Source organism: Oncorhynchus clarkii, chromosome 29, assembly GCF_045791955.1.
Source record: "Oncorhynchus clarkii lewisi isolate Uvic-CL-2024 chromosome 29, UVic_Ocla_1.0, whole genome shotgun sequence".
NCBI classification, from domain to species: Eukaryota; Metazoa; Chordata; class Actinopteri; order Salmoniformes; family Salmonidae; genus Oncorhynchus; species Oncorhynchus clarkii.
The window spans coordinates 44,523,821-44,543,468 of record NC_092175.1 but is presented as its reverse complement, the minus strand read 5'-3'; the positions used below and the strand labels follow the sequence as shown (position 1 = coordinate 44,543,468).

At 43.8% G+C, this 19,648-nt stretch overlaps 1 protein-coding gene across 3 annotated transcripts in view; it reads left to right on the top strand.

Moving 5' to 3' along the window:
* The first annotated feature begins 557 nt into the window (after nt 1-557).
* LOC139388026 (cell adhesion molecule 2a) overlaps nt 558-19,648 on the top strand; it is a 736,543-nt gene continuing 717,452 nt past the window's right edge. Inside the window, exon 1 of one of the 3 annotated variants that reach the window (XM_071134516.1) lies at nt 558-952. In XM_071134516.1, the coding sequence (XP_070990617.1) occupies nt 892-952 (61 nt within the window). In that variant the 5' untranslated portion in view covers nt 558-891. The remainder of the gene's footprint in view (nt 953-19,648) is intronic. The other 2 variants (XM_071134515.1, XM_071134517.1) reach the window with 2 other exon arrangements.

Here is a 19,648-nt window from a genome sequence, read left to right as displayed (position 1 = left end):
CACCTGTTGTCTATTCCCATTTGCACAACAGCATGTGAAATGTATTGTCAATCAGTGTTGCTTCCTAAGTGGACAGTTTGATTTCACAGAAGTGTGATTGAATTGGAGTTACATTGTGTTGTTTAAGTGTTCCCTTTATTTTTTTGAGCAGTGTATAACAATATCCATAAAATATATATGTTTGAACTTTCGAACTAGTTTCCATTGCTAATAAAGCCTTTTTTTTTTAAATCAAAAGCAATCACTTTTGCATGTGAAAACACAGAATCCTACTCCACGTGCTTAATTACTTCACTTTTGTTTTGAGCTGACTTCGCCTTGGGCTTGGATTGGCAGACCGTTTCCAGAACGAATGCGATCAATTTTCATCTGGTGCAAAAACAATCCTCCCGGGCGCCCGGGCCCAACTAATCGAATCCCCTCACTCACACACACAGACACACATAGACACACAGTGCTCAACCAATGGGCGGCCCTGATTGGTTAACCAACTCTTTCAGTCACCATTGTGTGGGCGGGACTAAGACTCTCGCGTTCCTTCCTGAGCTCAAAGCGGCACTTTTCCGATTCTGTGTGAGAGAGCAGAGCGGACTACGGCAACATCTCTTCTTCTTACCAGAGGAAATACACACCGACTCATTCTCACAGCTACGGAGCAGTTACACCTTATCAGTACTCTACCGAATTACCGGGACATCTTCTACCCAAGGAGACTAGAATAAATAAAGGAAAAACACGTTAAAACATTATTACCTATCGGTTAAATTAGAGGAGCCGATATACCGATATCCCAGCAACACGAAAGACAGACTTGGCTAGTCCACCAGGATAACATACCGGAGCTTTCGGGAGCACGAGGAAAGGGAGAGGGATAAAGGAGAAGAAGACAGGATGATTCTCAAGCATCATTTGGTTCTGACGCTGTGCGCCGTCTACGGGATACTGCTAAAAGGTTAGACTGCTGTTTTTAACTTTGAGTGGACAAATATTTGAGTGTGTGTGTGTGTCTGCGTGTGTTTGTTTGAGAGAGAGAGATGCGGGAGGAGGAGGTGATGGAGACTGCGTGAGGAGAGTGGAGAGTCTCATGGGTCATTTGCGGGCATTATTTTCACGCTGCGCCTGGGGGGGCACTGCCCTGTCACGCACGGGGTCTCGCATGCGTCGGAGTGTGTGTGTGTGTGTGTGTGTGTGTGTGTGTGTGTGCGTGTCGCTGAGGTGCCCTGTCATGCATAGGGTCTCAGATACGTGCTAATGCAATGGATTAAACGCGATACAATTTGCATAATTTGTTGGATGTGATTTGGGAGCCTACGGGGCTTGTTGTGCTCGCAAATTTGTGTGTGCGCGCGTGCGTGTTAGTGTGTTTTAAATGCTGAAATGAACGGTAAACGGTTAAGAACGCACCGCACACACCTCAGAGGCAAGGCAACCTCCCTGGTACGCAGGTTGTTGTTGCCGCTTCAACACACACACACACACACACACACACACGCACACGCACATAATGTTGTCTCATTATCGGTTAATTATGAATTGTCTGAAATCAAATAGAGGAAAATGTGTAGTAGACTATAACACTTTTCTTCTCACGACGACAGTCATTCAGTTAAGGACGTTAGTGTAAAACGTTTAGTCGGTAATACGTCTCGTGCTTTAGCGGTGCAGTCGTGAATTCGTAGTTAGGCTATGTGCAGCAGGAGTCGCCCAATGTTGACTCTTGGGCGTTTATTTAGTGCTCTACACACAACAAGATCTCATAGTTTCCCTTTGACATTTTGCCTTATTGTGATTAGAGTCAAAAAAAAAATGTACACATTCATTCCGCGTTGTTACAGTGTTCATTATGCGTGGTTACAGTGATAAACAGAAACAACTCAAAGGTTGACACTTAAGACATTCATTCCGAGTGGAAAAGGTTAGGGCTCAAATCAAAATAGTAAAAAAAACGAAGTGCTATTACCATCCGGTATTCTCAAGGCTTGCTAAAGCATTGTGAACTGCGGTGGGGCAGGGGTCTAAGCAGCCAGCTCCGAGCATCACGAGTTCAATCCCAGTGCCCTTTAGGCTGAGTGATTGTAGACCAATAGCCCGTTATTCAGCAGCCTAATAGATGGTTTTAACTGGAGAACGGGATAGAATGGGAGAATGATTAGAGCATGAACAAGAGAAAATATAGAACGGAGAATGAGTAGAGTATGAATTTGATAATTGATAGAGCATGGATAGAGAAGGGAGGAAAGAATGGAAGAATGATTAGAGTATGAATGCGATAATTGATAGAGCATAGATAGAATGGGAGAATTGATAGAGCATAGATAGAATGGGAGAATTGATAGAGCATAGATAGAATGGGAGAATTGATAGAGCATAGATAGAATGGGAGAATTGATAGAGCATAGATAGAATGGGAGAATTGATAGAGCATAGATAGAATGGGAGAATTGATAGAGCATAGATAGAATGGGAGAATTGATAGAGCATAGATAGAATGGGAGAATTGATAGAGCATAGATAGAATGGGAGAATTGATAGAGCATAGATAGAATGGGAGAATTGATAGAGCATAGATAGAATGGGAGAACAGATTAGTTCAAGCTTCACCCCGTTGATTGGTGGAGTGGGATTTTTGGAACAGCAGACATCTTTTTGTAGTAATGTGATTTTCTCACCAGTCCCACACTGGGGTGATAGCAAAGTGATTTTGTGAAAGCGAGGAAAAGTCTCCTTCCCTTGCTAGTAGCAGCTAGCTGGCAGCCTGGCTGTTTTTTTTTGTGTGGATGATCTCAATGATGTGTGTGTCCACTCCTCCGCACACGTCACTGTCTTCCTGAAGCAGCTCACATCCACTATAAGACCATGGTACTTGCCTACGGAGCAGCAAAAAAAGAACTGCCCCTCCTTATCTTCAGGCTCTGCTCCAACCCTACACCCCAACCCGAGCACTCCGTTCTGCCAACTCTGGGCTCTTGGCCCTCCCACCCTTATGGAGGGGGGGGGGCAGCTCTCCTGTGAGGCTAGGACAGTAGAATCCCTGTCCATCTTCTGAAAACACAGAGCACCACCCTTTTTGTTGTTGTTGTTGACATTTTTCTACCTTTCTAGCTCTGACTCATCTGAAGATGAATGTACTGACTATGATTGGTCCACCTAGCTATCTGAAGATGAATGTACTGACTATGACTGGTCCACCTAGCTATCTGAAGATGAATGTACTGACTATGACTGGTCCACCTAGCTATATGAATGTACTGACTATGACTGGTCCACCTAGCTATCTGAAGATGAATGTCCTGACTATGACTGGTCCACCTAGTTATCTGAAGATGAATGTACTGACTATGACTGGTCCACCTAGCTATCTGAAGATGAATGTACTGACTATGACTGGTCCACCTAGCTATCTGGAGATGAATGTACTGACTATGACTGGTCCACCTAGCTATCTGGAGATGAATGGACTGACTATGACTGATCCACCTAGCTATCTGGAGATGAATGTACTGACTATGACTGGTCCACCTAGCTATCTGAAGATGAATGTACTGACTATGACTGGTCCACCTAGCTATCTGGAGATGAATGTACTGACTATGACTGGTCCACCTAGCTATCTGGAGATGAATGTACTGACTATGACTGGTCCACCTAGCTATCTGGAGATGAATGTACTGACTATGACTGGTCCACCTAGCTATCTGGAGATGAATGTACTGACTATGACTGGTCCACCTAGCTATCTGAATATGAATGTACTGACTATGACTGGTCCACCTAGCTATCTGAAGATGAATGTCCTGACTATGACTGGTCCACCTAGCTATCTGAAGATGAATGTACTGACTATGACTGGTCCACCTAGCTATCTGGAGATGAATGGACTGACTATGACTGATCCACCTAGCTATCTGGAGATGAATGTACTGACTATGACTGGTCCACCTAGCTATCTGAAGATGAATGTACTGACTATGACTGGTCCACCTAGCTATCTGAAGATGAATGTACTGACTATGACTGGTCCACCTAGCTATATGAATGTACTGACTATGACTGGTCCACCTAGCTATCTGAAGATGAATGTCCTGACTATGACTGGTCCACCTAGCTATCTGAAGATGAATGTACTGACTATGACTGGTCCACCTAGCTATCTGAAGATGAATGTCCTGACTATGACTGGTCCACCTAGCTATCTGAAGATGAATGTACTGACTATGACTGGTCCACCTAGCTATCTGAAGATGAATGTACTGACTATGACTGGTCCACCTAGCTATCTGAAGATGAATGTACTGACTATGACTGGTCCACCTAGCTATCTGAAGATGAATGTACTGACTATGACTGTGATATGTGGTTGTCTCCCCTCAGCTATCTTAAGATGAATGGACAAACTGTAAACCGTTTCAGATAAGAACGTCTGCCAAATTACTCAAAAATAAAATGAATAAAAAACTTGTGTGTACCTGCCCATTCCTTCAGATGAAATAGGGAGAGAGAGTGTGAGAGAATGTGTGTGTTTGTGTCTGTGTGTGTTGATGTTGCTTTGAGAGACTAGTTAAGGATCATATACTTCCATCTTACCCAACACCCTAGACACATTACAATTTGCGTACCTCCCCAAAAGGTAAAATAAAGGGGGGGGGGGGATTAAACGAATTCATTGCACTGCCCTATCCCCATCTGGACAAGAGGAATACCTACAGTACCCTGCCCTATCCCCATCTGGACAAGACTAATACCTACAGTACCCTGCCCTATCCCCATCTGGACAAGAGGAATACCTACAGTACCCTGCCCTATCCCCACCTGGACAAGACTAATACCTACAGTACCCTGCCCTATCCCCATCTGGACAAGACTAATACCTACAGTACCCTGCCCTATCCCCATCTGGACAAGAGGAATACCTACAGTACCCTGCCCTATCCCCATCTGGACAAGACTAATACCTACAGTACCCTGCCCTATCCCCATCTGGACAAGACTAATACCTACAGTACCCTGCCCTATCCCCATCTGGACAAGACTAATACCTACAGTACCCTGCCCTATCCCCATCTGGACAAGACTAATACCTACAGTACCCTGCCCCATCTGGACAAGACTAATACCTACAGTACCCTGCCCTATCCCCATCTGGACAAGACTAATACCTACAGTACCCTGCCCCATCTGGACAAGACTAATACCTACAGTACCCTGCCCCATCTGGACAAGACTAATACCTACAGTACCCTGCCCTATCCCCATCTGGACAAGACTAATACCTACAGTACCCTGCCCTATCCCCATCTGGACAAGACTAATACCTACAGTACCATGCCCTATCCCCATCTGGACAAGACTAATACCTACAGTACCCTGCCCTAACCCCATCTGGACAAGACTAATACCTACAGTACCCTGTCCTATCCCCATCTGGAAAAGACTAATACCTACAGTACCCTGCCCTAACCCCATCTGGACAAGACTAATACCTACAGTACCCTGCCCTATCCCCATCTGGACAAGACTAATACCTACAGTACCCTGCCCTATCCCCATCTGGACAAGACTAATACCTACAGTACCCTGCCCTAACCCCATCTGGACAAGACTAATACCTACAGTACCCTGCCCTAACCCCATCTGGACAAGAGGAATACCTACAGTACCCTGCCCTATCCCCATCTGGACAAGACTAATACCTACAGTACCCTGCCCCATCTGGACAAGACTAATACCTACAGTACTCTGCCCTATCCTCATCTGGACAAGACCAATACCTACAGTACCCTGCCCTATCCCCATCTGGACAAGACTAATACCTACAGTACCCTGCCCTAGCCCCATCTGGACAAGACTAATACCTACAGTACCCAGCCCCAATGCCATCTGGACAAGAGTAATACCTACAGCACCCTGCCCTATCCCCATCTGGACAAGACTAATACCTACAGTACCCTGCCCTATCCCCATCTGGACAAGACTAATACCTACAGTACCCTGCCCCATCTGGACAAAACTAATACCTACAGTACCCTGCCCTATCCCCATCTGGACAAGACTAATACCTACAGTACCCTGCCCTATCCCCATCTGGACAAGACTAATACCTACAGTACCCTGCCCTATCCCCATCTGGACAAGACTAATACCTACAGTACCCTGCCCCGTCTGGACAAGAGTAATACCTACAGTACCCTATCCCCATCTGGACAAGACTAAAACCTACAGTACCCTGCCCCATCGTGACAAGACTAACACCTACAGTACCCTGCCCCATCTGGACACGACTAATACCTACAGTACCCTGCCCTATCCCCATCTGGACAAGAGTAATACCTACAGTACCCTGCCCCATCTGGACAAGACTAACACCTACAGTACCCTGCCCTATCCCCATCTGGACAAGACTAATACCTACAGTACCCTGCCCAAACTGGACAAGACTAATACCTACAGTACCCTGCCCTATCCCCATCTGGACAAGAGTATTACCTACAGTACCCTGCCCTATCCCCATCTGGACAAGACTAATACCTACAGTACCCTGCCCTATCCCCACCTGGACAAGACTAGTACCTACAGTACCCTGCCCTATCCCCATCTGGACAAGACTAATACCTACAGTACCCTGCCCTATCCCCATCTGGACAAGACTAGTACCTACAGTACCCCGCCCTATCCCCATCTGGACAAGACTAATACCTACAGTACCCAGCCCTATTCCCATCTGGACAAGACTAGTACCTACAGTACCCTGCCCTATCCCCATCTGGACAAGACTAATACCTACAGTACCCTGCCCTATCCCCATCTGGACAAGACTAATACCTACAGTACCCTGCCCCATCTGGACAAGACTAATACCTACAGTACCCTGCCCTATCCCCATCTGGACAAGACTAATACCTACAGTACCCAGCCCTATCCCTATCTGGACAAGACTAATACCTACAGTACCCTGCCCTAACCCCATCTGGACAAGAGTAATACCTACAGTACCCTGCCCCATCTGGACAAGACTAACACCTACAGTACCCTGCCCTATCCCCATCTGGACAAGACTAATACCTACAGTACCCTGCCCAATCTGGACAAGACTAATACCTACAGTACCCTGCCCTAGCCCCATCTGGACAAGAGTATTACCTACAGTACCCTGCCCTATCCCCATCTGGACAAGACTAATACCTACAGTACCCTGCCCTATCCCCATCTGGACAAGACTAGTACCTACAGTACCCCGCCCTAACCCTATCTGGACAAGACTAATACCTACAGTACCCTGCCCCATCTGGACAAGACTAATACCTACAGTACTCTGCCCTATCCTCATCTGGACAAGACCAATACCTACAGTACCCTGCCCTATCCCCATCTGGACAAGACTAATACCTACAGTACCCTGCCCTAGCCCCATCTGGACAAGACTAATACCTACAGTACCCAGCCCTAACGCCATCTGGACAAGAGTAATACCTACAGCACCCTGCCCCTTCCCCATCTGGACAAGACTAATACCTACAGTACCCTGCCCTATCCCCATCTGGACAAGACTAATACCTACAGTACCCTGCCCTATCCCCATCTGGACAAGACTAATACCTACAGTACCCTGCCCCGTCTGGACAAGAGTAATACCTACAGTACCCTGTCCCATCTGGACAAGACTAATACCTACAGTACCCTGCCCCATCTGGACAAGACTAACACCTACAGTACCCTGCCCCATCTGGACACGACTAATACCTACAGTACCCTGCCCAATCTGGACAAGACTAATACCTACAGTACCCTGCCCTAGCCCCATCTGGACAAGAGTATTACCTACAGTACCCTGCCCTATCCCCATCTGGACACGACTAATACCTACAGTACCCTGCCCTATCCCCATATGGACAAGACTAATACCTACAGTACCCTGCCCTATCCCCATCTGGACAAGAGGAATACCTACAGTACCCTGCCCCATCTGGACAAGACTAATACCTACAGTACCTTGCCCCATCTGGACAAGAGGAATACCTACAGTACCCTGCCCCATCTGGACAAGACTAATACCTACAGTACCCTGCCCCATCTGGACAAGACTAACACCTACAGTACCCTGCCCCATCTGGACAAAACTAATACCTACAGTACCCTGCCCTATCCCCATCTGGACAAGAGGAATACCTACAGTACCCTGCCCTATCCCCATCTGGACAAGACTAATACCTATAGTACCCTGCCCTATCCCCATCTGGACAAGACTAATACCTACAGTACCCTGCCCCATCTGGACAAGACTAATACCTACAGTACCCTGCCCTAACCCCATCTGGACAAGACTAATACCTGCAGTACCCAGCCCTATCCCCATCTGGACAAGACTAATACCTACAGTACCCTGCCCCATCTGGACAAGAGGAATACCTACAGTACCCTGCCCTATCCCCATCTGGACAAGACTAATACCTACAGTACCCTGCCCCATCTGGACAAGAGGAATACCTACAGTACCCTGCCTTAACCCCATCTGGACAAGACTAATACCTACAGTACCCTGCCCTAACCCCATCTGGACAATACTAATACCTACAGTACCCTGCCCTATCCCCATCTGGACAAGACTAATACCTACAGTACCCTGCCCTATCCCCATCTGGACACGACTAGTACCTACAGTACCCTGCCCTATCCCCATCTGGACAAGACTAATACCTACAGTACCCTGCCCCCATCTGGACAAGACTAATACCTACAGTACCCTGCCCTATCCCCATCTGGACAAGACTAATACCTACAGTACCCTGCCCTATCCTCACCTGGACAAGACTAATACCTACAGTACCCTGCCCTATCCCCATCTGGACAAGACTAATACCTACAGTACCCTGCCCCATCTGGACAAGACTAACACCTACAGTACCCTGCCCCATCTGGACAAGACTAATACCTACAGTACCCAGCCCTATCCCCTGAGGATTATCTTGGCAAAGGAGAAATACAAAGGGATGTAAACAAATTTGTTCACAAAATTTTAGAGAAATAGGTTTTTGTGCATATGGATAATGTCTTTACATGTTTCGTTTATATTTTTGTTCAGTGTGCGTGTATATATATAACCACATATATACACTATTCATACACTGCTGGTCCATCATCTCATTCCAAAATCAATGGTGTGAATATGGAGTTGCCCCCCCCTCCCCTTTGCTGCTATAACATCCTCCACTCTTCTTAGTGAGGTCGGGCACTGATGTTGGCCGATTAGTCCTGGCTCGCAGTCGGCGTTCCGATTCATCCCAAAGGTGTTCGATGGGGTTGAGGTCAGGCCTCGTAGCAGGCCAGTCAAGTTCTTCCGTATCGACAAACCATTTCTGTGTGGACCTCTCTTTGTGCACGGGGGGCATTCTAATGCTGAAACAGGAAAGGACCTTCACCAAACTGTTGCCATAAAGTTGGAAGCACAGAATCATCTAGAACGTCATTGTATGCTGTAGCATTTAGATTTCCCTTCCCTGGAACTAAGGGGCCCGAACCACGAAAAACAGCCCCAGAACATTATTCCTCCTCCACCAAACTTTATATATGCAGGCTAGGAGCAGTGTGTGTGTGTGTGTGTGTGTGCGCGCGCGTGTTTGTGTGTGTGTGTGTGTGTGTCTGGACAGTATATGCAGGCTAGGGGCACTGTGTGTGTGTGTGTGTGTGAGTGTGTGTGTGTGTGGGGGGGGGGGGGGTCTGGACAGTATATGCAGGCCAAGGGCACTTAACCTGTTGCGACGACCAAACCCGGATCCGGGATTCTATTTATAGACCTAAGCTCATTACCATAACGCAACGTTAACTATTCATGAAAATCGCAAATGAAATGAAATAAATATGCTAGCTCTCAAGCTTAGCCTTTTGTTAACAACACTGTCATCTCAGATTTTCAAAATATGCTTTTCAACCATAGGAAAACAATAATTTGTGTAACAGTAGCTAGCTAGCGTAGCATTTAGCGTTAGCATTAGCGTTAGCATTAGCGTTAGCATTTAGCAGGCAACTATCACAAAAACAAGTAAAGCCTTCAAATAAAATAACTTACCTTTGAAGAACTTCTGATGTTTTCAATGAGGAGACTCTCAGTTAGATAGCAGATGCTCCGTTTTTCCAAAAAGATTCTTTGTGTATTAGAAATAGCTCCGTTTTGTACATCACATTTGGCTACCAAAAAAAAAAAAAAAAAAAAAAAAACGAAAATTCAGCCCTCAAAACGCAAACTTTTTTCCAAATTAACTCCATAATATCGACTGAAACATGGCAAACGTGGTTTAGAATCAATCCTCAAGGTGTTTTTCCACATATCTCTTCAATGATATATCCTTCGTGGAAGCCTGGTTTCTCCTTGCTCTCAAATGGAAAAATAATTGCACCTGGCTTTACGCTCCAATTTCGACGCAGGGACACCAGGCGGACACTTGGAAAATGTAGTCTCTTATGGTCAATCTTCCAATGATATGCCTACAAATACGTCACAATGCTGCTAACACTTTGGGGGAACGACAGAAAGTGTAGGCTCATTCCTTGCGCAATCACAGCCATATAAGGAGACAATGGAAAACAGAGCTTCAGAAATTCTGCTCATTTCCTGGTTGATGCATCATCTTGGTTTCGCCTGTAGAATGAGTTCTGGGGCACTTACAGACAATATCTTTGCAGATTCTGAAACTTCAGAGTGTTTTCTTTCAAAAACTGTCAAGAATATGCATAGTTGAGCATCTTTTCGTGACAAAATATCGCGCTTAAAACGGGAACGTTTTTTATCCAAAAATGAAATAGCGCCCCTAGAGATCAAAGAGGTTAATGTGTGTGTGTGTGTGTGTGTGTGGGGGGGGGGGGGGGGGGTCTGGACAGTATATGCAGGCTAGGGGCACTGTGTGTGTGTGTGTGTGTGTCTGGACAGTACATGCAGGCTGGGAGCAGCTTGCCTGACCAGCTTCAGGCAAAATTGTGAACAGGAGAGTGGAGAGAAAGGTCACGGTGACGTGGAGTGTGTGTGTTAGCGTTCACTGTGTGTGTGTGTGTGACAAGGTCAGGGAGAGGCAACTGGGGCTCTTGCATTAATACTTCATCACAATAAACAAAGAGAGAGGGAGAGAGACACAGGGAGACAGAGAGAGAACGAGAGAAAGGGAGGAGGAGATAGGGGTGACAGAGAGAGAAAGAGAGAAAGGGAGGAGGAGATAGGGGTGAAAGAGAGAGAGAGAGAGAGGTGACAGAGAGAGAGAGAGAGAGAGAGAGAGATAGGGGGGAGAGGGGTGACAGAGAGAGAGAGAGAGGTGACAGAGAGAGAGAGAGAGAGATAGGGGGGAGAGGGGTGACAGAGAGAGAGAGAGATAGGGAGTGGGAGAGAGGGGTGACAGAGAGAGAGAGAGAAAGGGAGAAGGAGAGAGGGGTGACAGAGAGAGAAAGAGAGAAAGATATAGGGGAGAGGGGTGACAGAAAGAGAGAGAGAGAAAGGGAGAGGGAGAGGGGTGACAAAGAGAGAGAGAGAGATAAAGATATAGGGGGGAGAGGGGTGACAGAGAAAGAGAGGGGGAGAGAGGGGTGACGGAGAGAATAGGGAGTGGGGTGATGGGTGAGAGAGAGAGAGAAAGATATAGGGGAGAGAGAGGTGACGGAGAGAATAGGGAGTGGGGTGATGGGTGAGAGAGACAGAGAGAAAGATATAGGGGAGAGAGAGGTGACAGAGAGAGAGAGAATGTGAGGGGAGAGAGGGGTGACGGAGAGAGTAGGGACTGGGGTGATCGGAGAGCGAGAGAGAGAGAAAGGAAGACTGATCCCAGATCAGCAGGTTTACCGCATATTCAGACTATAGACTACTCTGTCTCCTGCTGGTACCACAGTCACACTGTTACTGTTACTACTGTTACTGTTACTACTGTTACTACTGTTACTGTTACTACTGTTACTGTTACTACTGTTACTACTGTTGCTGTTACTATTACTACTGTTACTACTACTGTTACTACTACTGTTACTACTGTTACTACCACTGTTACTACTGTTACTGTCACTGTTACTACTGTTACTACTACTACAGTTACTGTTACTGTTACTACTGTTACTACTACTGTTACTACTGTTACTACTGTTACTGTTACTATTGTTACTACTACTGTTACTACTACTGCTACTGTTACTACTGTTACTACCACTGGCAAAGTCACACTGTTACTACTGTTACTACTGGTACAGTCACACTGTTACTACTGATACTACCGTTACTAATGTTACTACTGTTACTGTTACTGTTACTACTGTTACCACTGTTGTTACTACTGTTACTGTTACTACGGTTACTACTGTTACTACTACTGCTACTACTGTTACTGCCACTGTTACTACTACTGTTACTACTACTGTTACTACTGGTATAGTCACACTGTTACTACTGTTACTACTGTTACTACTGTTACTACTGTTACTGTTACTAATGTTCCTACTACTGTTACTACTGTTACTACTGTTACTACTGTTACTGTTACTAATGTTACTACTGCTGTTACTACTGTTACTACTGTTACTGTTACTGTTACTAATGTTACTACTACTGTTACTACTGGTACAGTCACACTTTTACTACTGTTACTATCACTGGTAGAGTCACACTGTTAGTACTGTTACTACTACTGTTACTACTGGTGCAGTCACACTTTTACTACTGTTACTACCACTGGTACAGTCACACTGTTACTACTGTTACTACTACTGTTACTACTGTTAATACTACTGTTACTACTGGTATAGTCACACTGTTACTACTGTTACTACTACTGTTACTGCCAATGTTACTACTACTGTTACTACAACTGCCACTGTTACTGCTACTGTTACTGCCACTGTTACTACTACTGTTACGACTAATGTTACTGCTACTACTGTTACTCTTACTACTACTGTTACTACTACTGTTACTACTACTGTTTCTACTACTGCTAATGTTACTGCCACTGTTACTACTACTGTTACTACTGCTGTTACTACTAATGTTACTGTTACTGTTTCTGTTACTACTACTGCTACTGTTACTACTGTTACTACTGTTACTATTACTGTTACCACTACTGTTACTGTTACTACTACTGCTACTGTTACTGCCGCTGTTACTGTCACTGTTACTACTACTGTTACGACTACTGTTACTGCTACTACTGTTACTCTTACTACTACTGTTACTACTACTGTTACTACTACTACTGCTACTGTTACTGCCGCTGTTACTGTCACTGTTACTAATACTGTTAATACTACTGTCACTGTTACTACTACTGTTAATACTACTGTCACTGTTACTACTACTGCTACTGTTACTGCCACTGTTACTACTCCTGTTACTGCTGCTACTACTGTTACTACAACTGCTACTGTTACTACTACTGTTACTACTACTACTGTTACTACTACTACTATTACTACTACCACTACTACTGTTACTACTACTGTTACTGTTACTACTGTAACTGTTACTTCTACTACTATTACTATGGTTACTACTACTACTGTTACTGTTACTACTGCTACTATTGCTACTACTACTACTGTTACTACTGTTACTGTTACTACTACTGTTACTACTGTTACTACTGTTACTGTTACTACTGTTACTGTTACTACTACTGTTACTGTTACTACTGCTACTGTTGCTACTACTACTACTACTGTTACTGTTACTACTGTTACTACTGTTACTACTGTTACTGTTACTACTGTTACTGTTGCTACTACTGTTGTTACTACTACTACTGTTACTGCTACTGTTACTGCTACTGTTACTGTCACGGTTACTGTTACTGTTACTGCTACTGTTACTGTTACTACTACTGTTACTACTACTGTTACTGTTACTGCTACTGTTACTGTTACTACTACTGTTACTACTACTGTTACTGTTACTACTACTGTTACTACTACTGTTACTGTTACTGTTACTACTACTGTTACTACTACTGTTACTGTTACTGCTACCGTTACTGTTACTACTACTGTTACCACTACTACTGTTACTGTTACTACTACCGTTACTGTTACTGCTACCGTTACTGTTACTACTACTGTTACCACTACTACTGTTACTGTTACTACTACTGTTGCTGTTACTACTACTACTACTACTACTGTTACCACTACTACTGTTACCACTACTACTGTTACCACTACTACTATTACTGCTGTTTCTGTTACTGCTACTACTACTGTTTCTACTGTTACTGTTACTGCTACTGCTACTGTTACTACTTCTACTACTACTGTTACTGCTGTTTCTGTTACTTCTACTGTTACCAATACTATTACTGCTGTTTCTACTGTTACTACTACTGTTACTGCTACTGTTACTGTTACTACTACTGTTACTACTACTGTTACTGTTACTACTACCGTTACTACCACTGTTACTGCTACTGTTACTGTTACTGCTACTGTTACTACTACTGTTACTACTACTGTTACTGTTACTACTACCGTTACTACTACTGTTACTGTTACTGCTACTGTTACTTTTACTACTACTGTTACTACTACTGTTACTGTTACTGTTACTGTTACTACTACTGTTACTACCACTGTTACTACTACTGTTACTGTTACTGCTACTGTTACTGTCACTGTTACTGTTACTGTTACTGCTACTGTTACTGTTACTACTACTGTTACTACTACTGTTACTGTTACTGCTACTGTTACTGTTACCACTACTGTTACTACTACTGTTACTGTTACTACTACTGTTACTACTACTGTTACTACTACTGTTACTGTTACTGTTACTACTACTGTTACTACTACTGTTACTGTTACTGCTACCGTTACTGTTACTACTACTGTTACCACTACTACTGTTACTGCTACCGTTACTGTTACTACTACTGTTACCACTACTACTGTTACTGTTACTACTACTGTTGCTGTTACTACTACTACTACTACTACTGTTACCACTACTACTGTTACCACTACTACTGTTACCACTACTACTATTACTGCTGTTTCTGCTACTACTACTGTTTCTACTGTTACTGTTACTGCTACTGCTACTGTTACTACTTCTACTACTACTGTTACTGCTGTTTCTGTTACTTCTACTGTTACTAATACTATTACTGCTGTTTCTACTGTTACTACTACTGTTACTGTTACTACTACTGTTACTACTACTGTTACTGTTACTACTACCGTTACTATCACTGTTACTGCTACTGTTACTGTTACTGTTACTACTACTGTTACTACTACTGTTACTGTTACTACTAACGTTACTACTACTGTTACTGTTACTGCTACTGTTACTGTTACTACTACTGTTACTACTACTGTTACTGTTACTGCTACTGTTACTACTACCGTTACTGCTACTGTTACTGTTACTGCTACTGTTACTACTACCGTTACTGCTACTGTTACTGTTACTGCGGTTTCTGTTACTTCTACTGTTACTAATACTATTACTGCTGTTTCTACTGTTACTACTACTGTTACTGCTGCTGTTACTGCTACTGTTACTGTTACTACTACTGTTACTACTACTGTTACTGTTACTACTACTGTTACTACTACTGTTACTGCTACTGTTACTGTTACTACTACCGTTACTGCTACTGTTACTGTTACTGCGGTTTCTGTTACTTCTACTGTTACTAATACTATTACTTCTGTTTCTACTGTTACTACTACTGTTACTACTACTGTTACTACTACTTTTACTACGGTTACTACTGTCACTACTGTTACTACCACTGTTACTACTGCTACTGCTGTTTCTGTTACTGCTACTGTTACTACTACTGTTACTGCTACTGTTACTGGTGTTTCTGTTACTGCCACTGTTACTACGACTGCTACTACTGCTGCTGTTACTATGGTTACTACTTTTACTACTATTAATACGACTGTTACTACTACTATTTCTACTACTGGCACTACTACTGTTACTGTTACAGCTACTGTTACTGCTAATGTTACTGTTACTACTACTGTTACTCTTACTACTGTTACTCTTACTACTGTTACTGTTACTACTACTGTTACTACTACTACTACTACTACTACTGTTACTGCTACTGTTACTGTTACTACCACTGTTGCTGCTACTGTTACTACTACTGTTACTGTTACTACTACTACTACTGTTACTACTACTGTTACTACTACTGTTACTACGACTACTGTTACTACTACTGTTACTACTACTGTTACTACTACTGTTACTACTACTGTTACTACTACTGTTACTACTACTGTTACATTTACTACATTCAGGGCAGTTAAGGGGATATATGTGTGTTTGTGTATGTGGGGGGGGGTTGCTGTGTGTGTGTATGGGGGGGGGGTTGCTGTGTGTGTGTATGGGGGGGGTTTGCTGTGTGTGTGTATGGGGGGGGGGGGGGGGTTGCTGTGTGTGTGTGTGTGTGTGTGAAGGCCATCCTTGTCCCAGTGTGTCAGGCATGGCATTAAAGACACTATTGATTGAAACTGCGTCTACAGATGTAGGATCTTAATTTGAGCCAGTTTGCTACATCAGTAAAATGTTCCTGCAGCAACAGGAAATGTGGAAATATGGAAATATGTAAATATGTATAATCAACATTTTTGTAGCGGTTGATTCTTCATTTTTCGTTAGGGCAAATTAAGTCTGAAATATAAAATTGGAATCTACAAACTTCAGAAGCCTTTTTAAAAACTCAAATACACTGCAAGTTTGCAGGAACATTCTCAGCAACAAAAGAGTGATCAAATGAAGATCTACATTTATGTCTGTCAACACAGTGTGTGTGTGTGTGTTTTGGCCTCTTCTCTGTGGACGTTTATCAGGCTGTGTCTGTCACTGTCAGGCTGGATGAAATGCCTCTTTGACTGGCAGCACAGTATTCCCACAGTGTGTGTGTGTGTGTGTGTGTGTGTGTGTGTCCTTGTGTCTGTCCGTCTGTGTTTCTGTGTGTGTGTGTGTGAGTCTCTCTCTCTCTCTCTCTCTCTCTCTCTCTCTATCTCAGTCTTCTGTGTGTGTGTGGGTGTGGGTATGTGTAAATAGTTAGCTCACTCCTCAGCACAACAACAGTCAATGTGTAATCTGAATTCCTGTCATGATGCTTCTCTCTCTCTCTCTGTGTGTTTGTGTGTGTTTGGGATGTTTATTTTATTTCATTTTACCTTTATTTAACCAGGTAAGCTAGTTAACCAGGTAGCCCAGTTAACCAAGTAGGCTAGTTGAAAACAAGTTCTCGTTTACAACTGCGACCTGGCCAAGATAAAGCAAACAAGTTCGACACAAACAACAACACAGTTACACATGGAATAAACAAACCATGCAGTCAATAATACAATTGAAAAATAAAATATATTATATATATATAGCATTGAAAAATAAAAAGTATATATACAGTGTGTGCAAATGAGGTAGGATAAGGGAGGTAAGGCAATACAATAGGCCATAGTGGTGAGGTAATTACGATATAGCAATTAAACACTGGAGTGATAGATGTGCAGAAGATGAATGTGCAGGTAGAGATACTGGGATGCAAAGGAGCAAAAATAAATAAATAAATAAAGTATGGGGATGAGGTAGTTGGATGGGCTATGTACAGTTGCAGTGATCTGTGAGCTGCTCTGACAGCTGGTGCTTGAAGTTCGTGAGGGAAATAAGAGTCTCCAGCTTTAGCGATTTTTGCAATTTGTTCCAGTCGTTGGCAGCAGAGAACTGGAAGGAAAGGCGGCCAAAGGAGGAATTGGCTTTGGGGGTGACCAGTGAGATATATCTGCTGGAGCGCGTGATACATGTGGGTGCTGCTATGGTGACCAGTGAGCTGAGATGAGGCAGGGTTTTACCTAGCAAAGACTGTAGATGACCTGGAGCCAGTGGGTTTGGCGACGAGTACGAAGCGAGGGCCAGCCAACGAGAGCGTACAGGTCGCAATGATGGGTAGGATATGGGGCTTTGGTGACAAAAAAGGATGGCACTGTGATAGACTGCATCCAATTTGTTGCGTATTGGAGGCTATTTTGTAAATGACATCGCCGAAGTTGAGGATCGGTAGGATAATCAGTTTTACGAGGGTATGTTTGGCAGCATGAGTGAAGGATGCTTTGTTGCAAAATAGGAAGCTGATTCTAGATTTAATTTTGGATTGGAGATACTTAATGTGAGTCTGGAAGGAGAGTTTACAGTCTAACCAGACACCTAGGTATTTGTAGTTGTCCACATATTCTAAGTCAGAACCGTCCAGAGTAGTGATGCTGGACGGGCGGGCAGGTGCGGGCAGTGATCGGTTGAAGAGCATGCATTTAGTTTTACTTGCGTTTAAGAGCAGTTGAAGGCTATGGAAGGAGAGTTGCATGGCATTGAAGCTCTTCTGGAGGTTAGTTAGCATACTGTCCAAAGAAGGGCCAGAAAGTATACAGAATGGTGTCGTCTGCGTTGAGGTGGATTAGAGAATCACCAGTAGCAAGAGCGACATCATTGATGTATACATGAAAAGAGTCGGCCCGAGAATTGAACCCTGTGGCACCCCCATAGAGACTGCCAGAGGTCCGAACAACAGGCACACTGAACTATATCAGAGAAGTAGTTGGTGAACCAGGCGAGGCAGTCATTTGAGAATCCAAAGATGTGAACATTTAAACGTTAAAATCCTTAATGTAAAAACATTTTTTTCTTTTTTTCTAAACTAAAATGGTGGCTCACCTGCTTTTTCTCTTTGCGTGTAAAATATAGGCCCTGCCTTATATAGCTAAGATTTTGCTCATGGAGAGTGTTTCTTGTATTTTTTCTAATGCTTTTCTCAAATTTTCTTACTAAGTTTGTTTCGTGCATTACTTTATACACCCAAGTAGAACTATTGGAATAGGACTCGCTGGATACTAACCGTCCACCCAAACTTCCGGAATTTGCAGAGACGCATGAACAACGGCCGAACAATAGTCTAGCTTCTTTGGTGATGTGCCGGGCGGAGAGGCGGATGTGGGGGGTAGTGAGATTTAGACACCGTGCAACCCGTCCTCCGTTACCGATCATTCTACTCGTCACTGTTCAGTTATTAATAAATTGGACGAACTTAGATTAAGAATCTCCTTCCAGAGGGACGTCAGATTTAGCAACATACTCTGTTTTTCTGAGACCTGGTTTTCCTCCGACATCAAAATGGATCATATACAACCAGCGGGTTTTACTGTTCATCGGGCAGATAGGAAGCTCTTTCTTGGTCTCTGCTTTATGACCAGTACGACGGGGGGAAACATAAAGGAACTTGCGAACTTTATGACTTTATTACTCTGCTCTCCCGACTTAAAAAACTTGGTCATCAATTGTCACCCTTTTTACCTTATGAGAGCGCTCTCAGGGATTATTGCCATGGCCGTGTACATTCTGCCCCAAGCTATCACCAAAAATACTCTCAAAGATCTTCATTTGACTCTGAATAAACTGGAGACCGTGAGGCGGGGAACTTTAACAGAAGTAATTTGCTCCCAAATTACTATCAACTCGTGGAGATTCTATGCTATACCTACAAGCTACACGCCTTTTCGACACAGGTATAAGGCCATCTCCTGTCGGCAAATCTGACCACGCCTCCATTTTGCTCCGCCCCACCTACCTAAGTCTCAAGAGGGATGTTATGGTGGTCAGGTCTGTACAATGCTA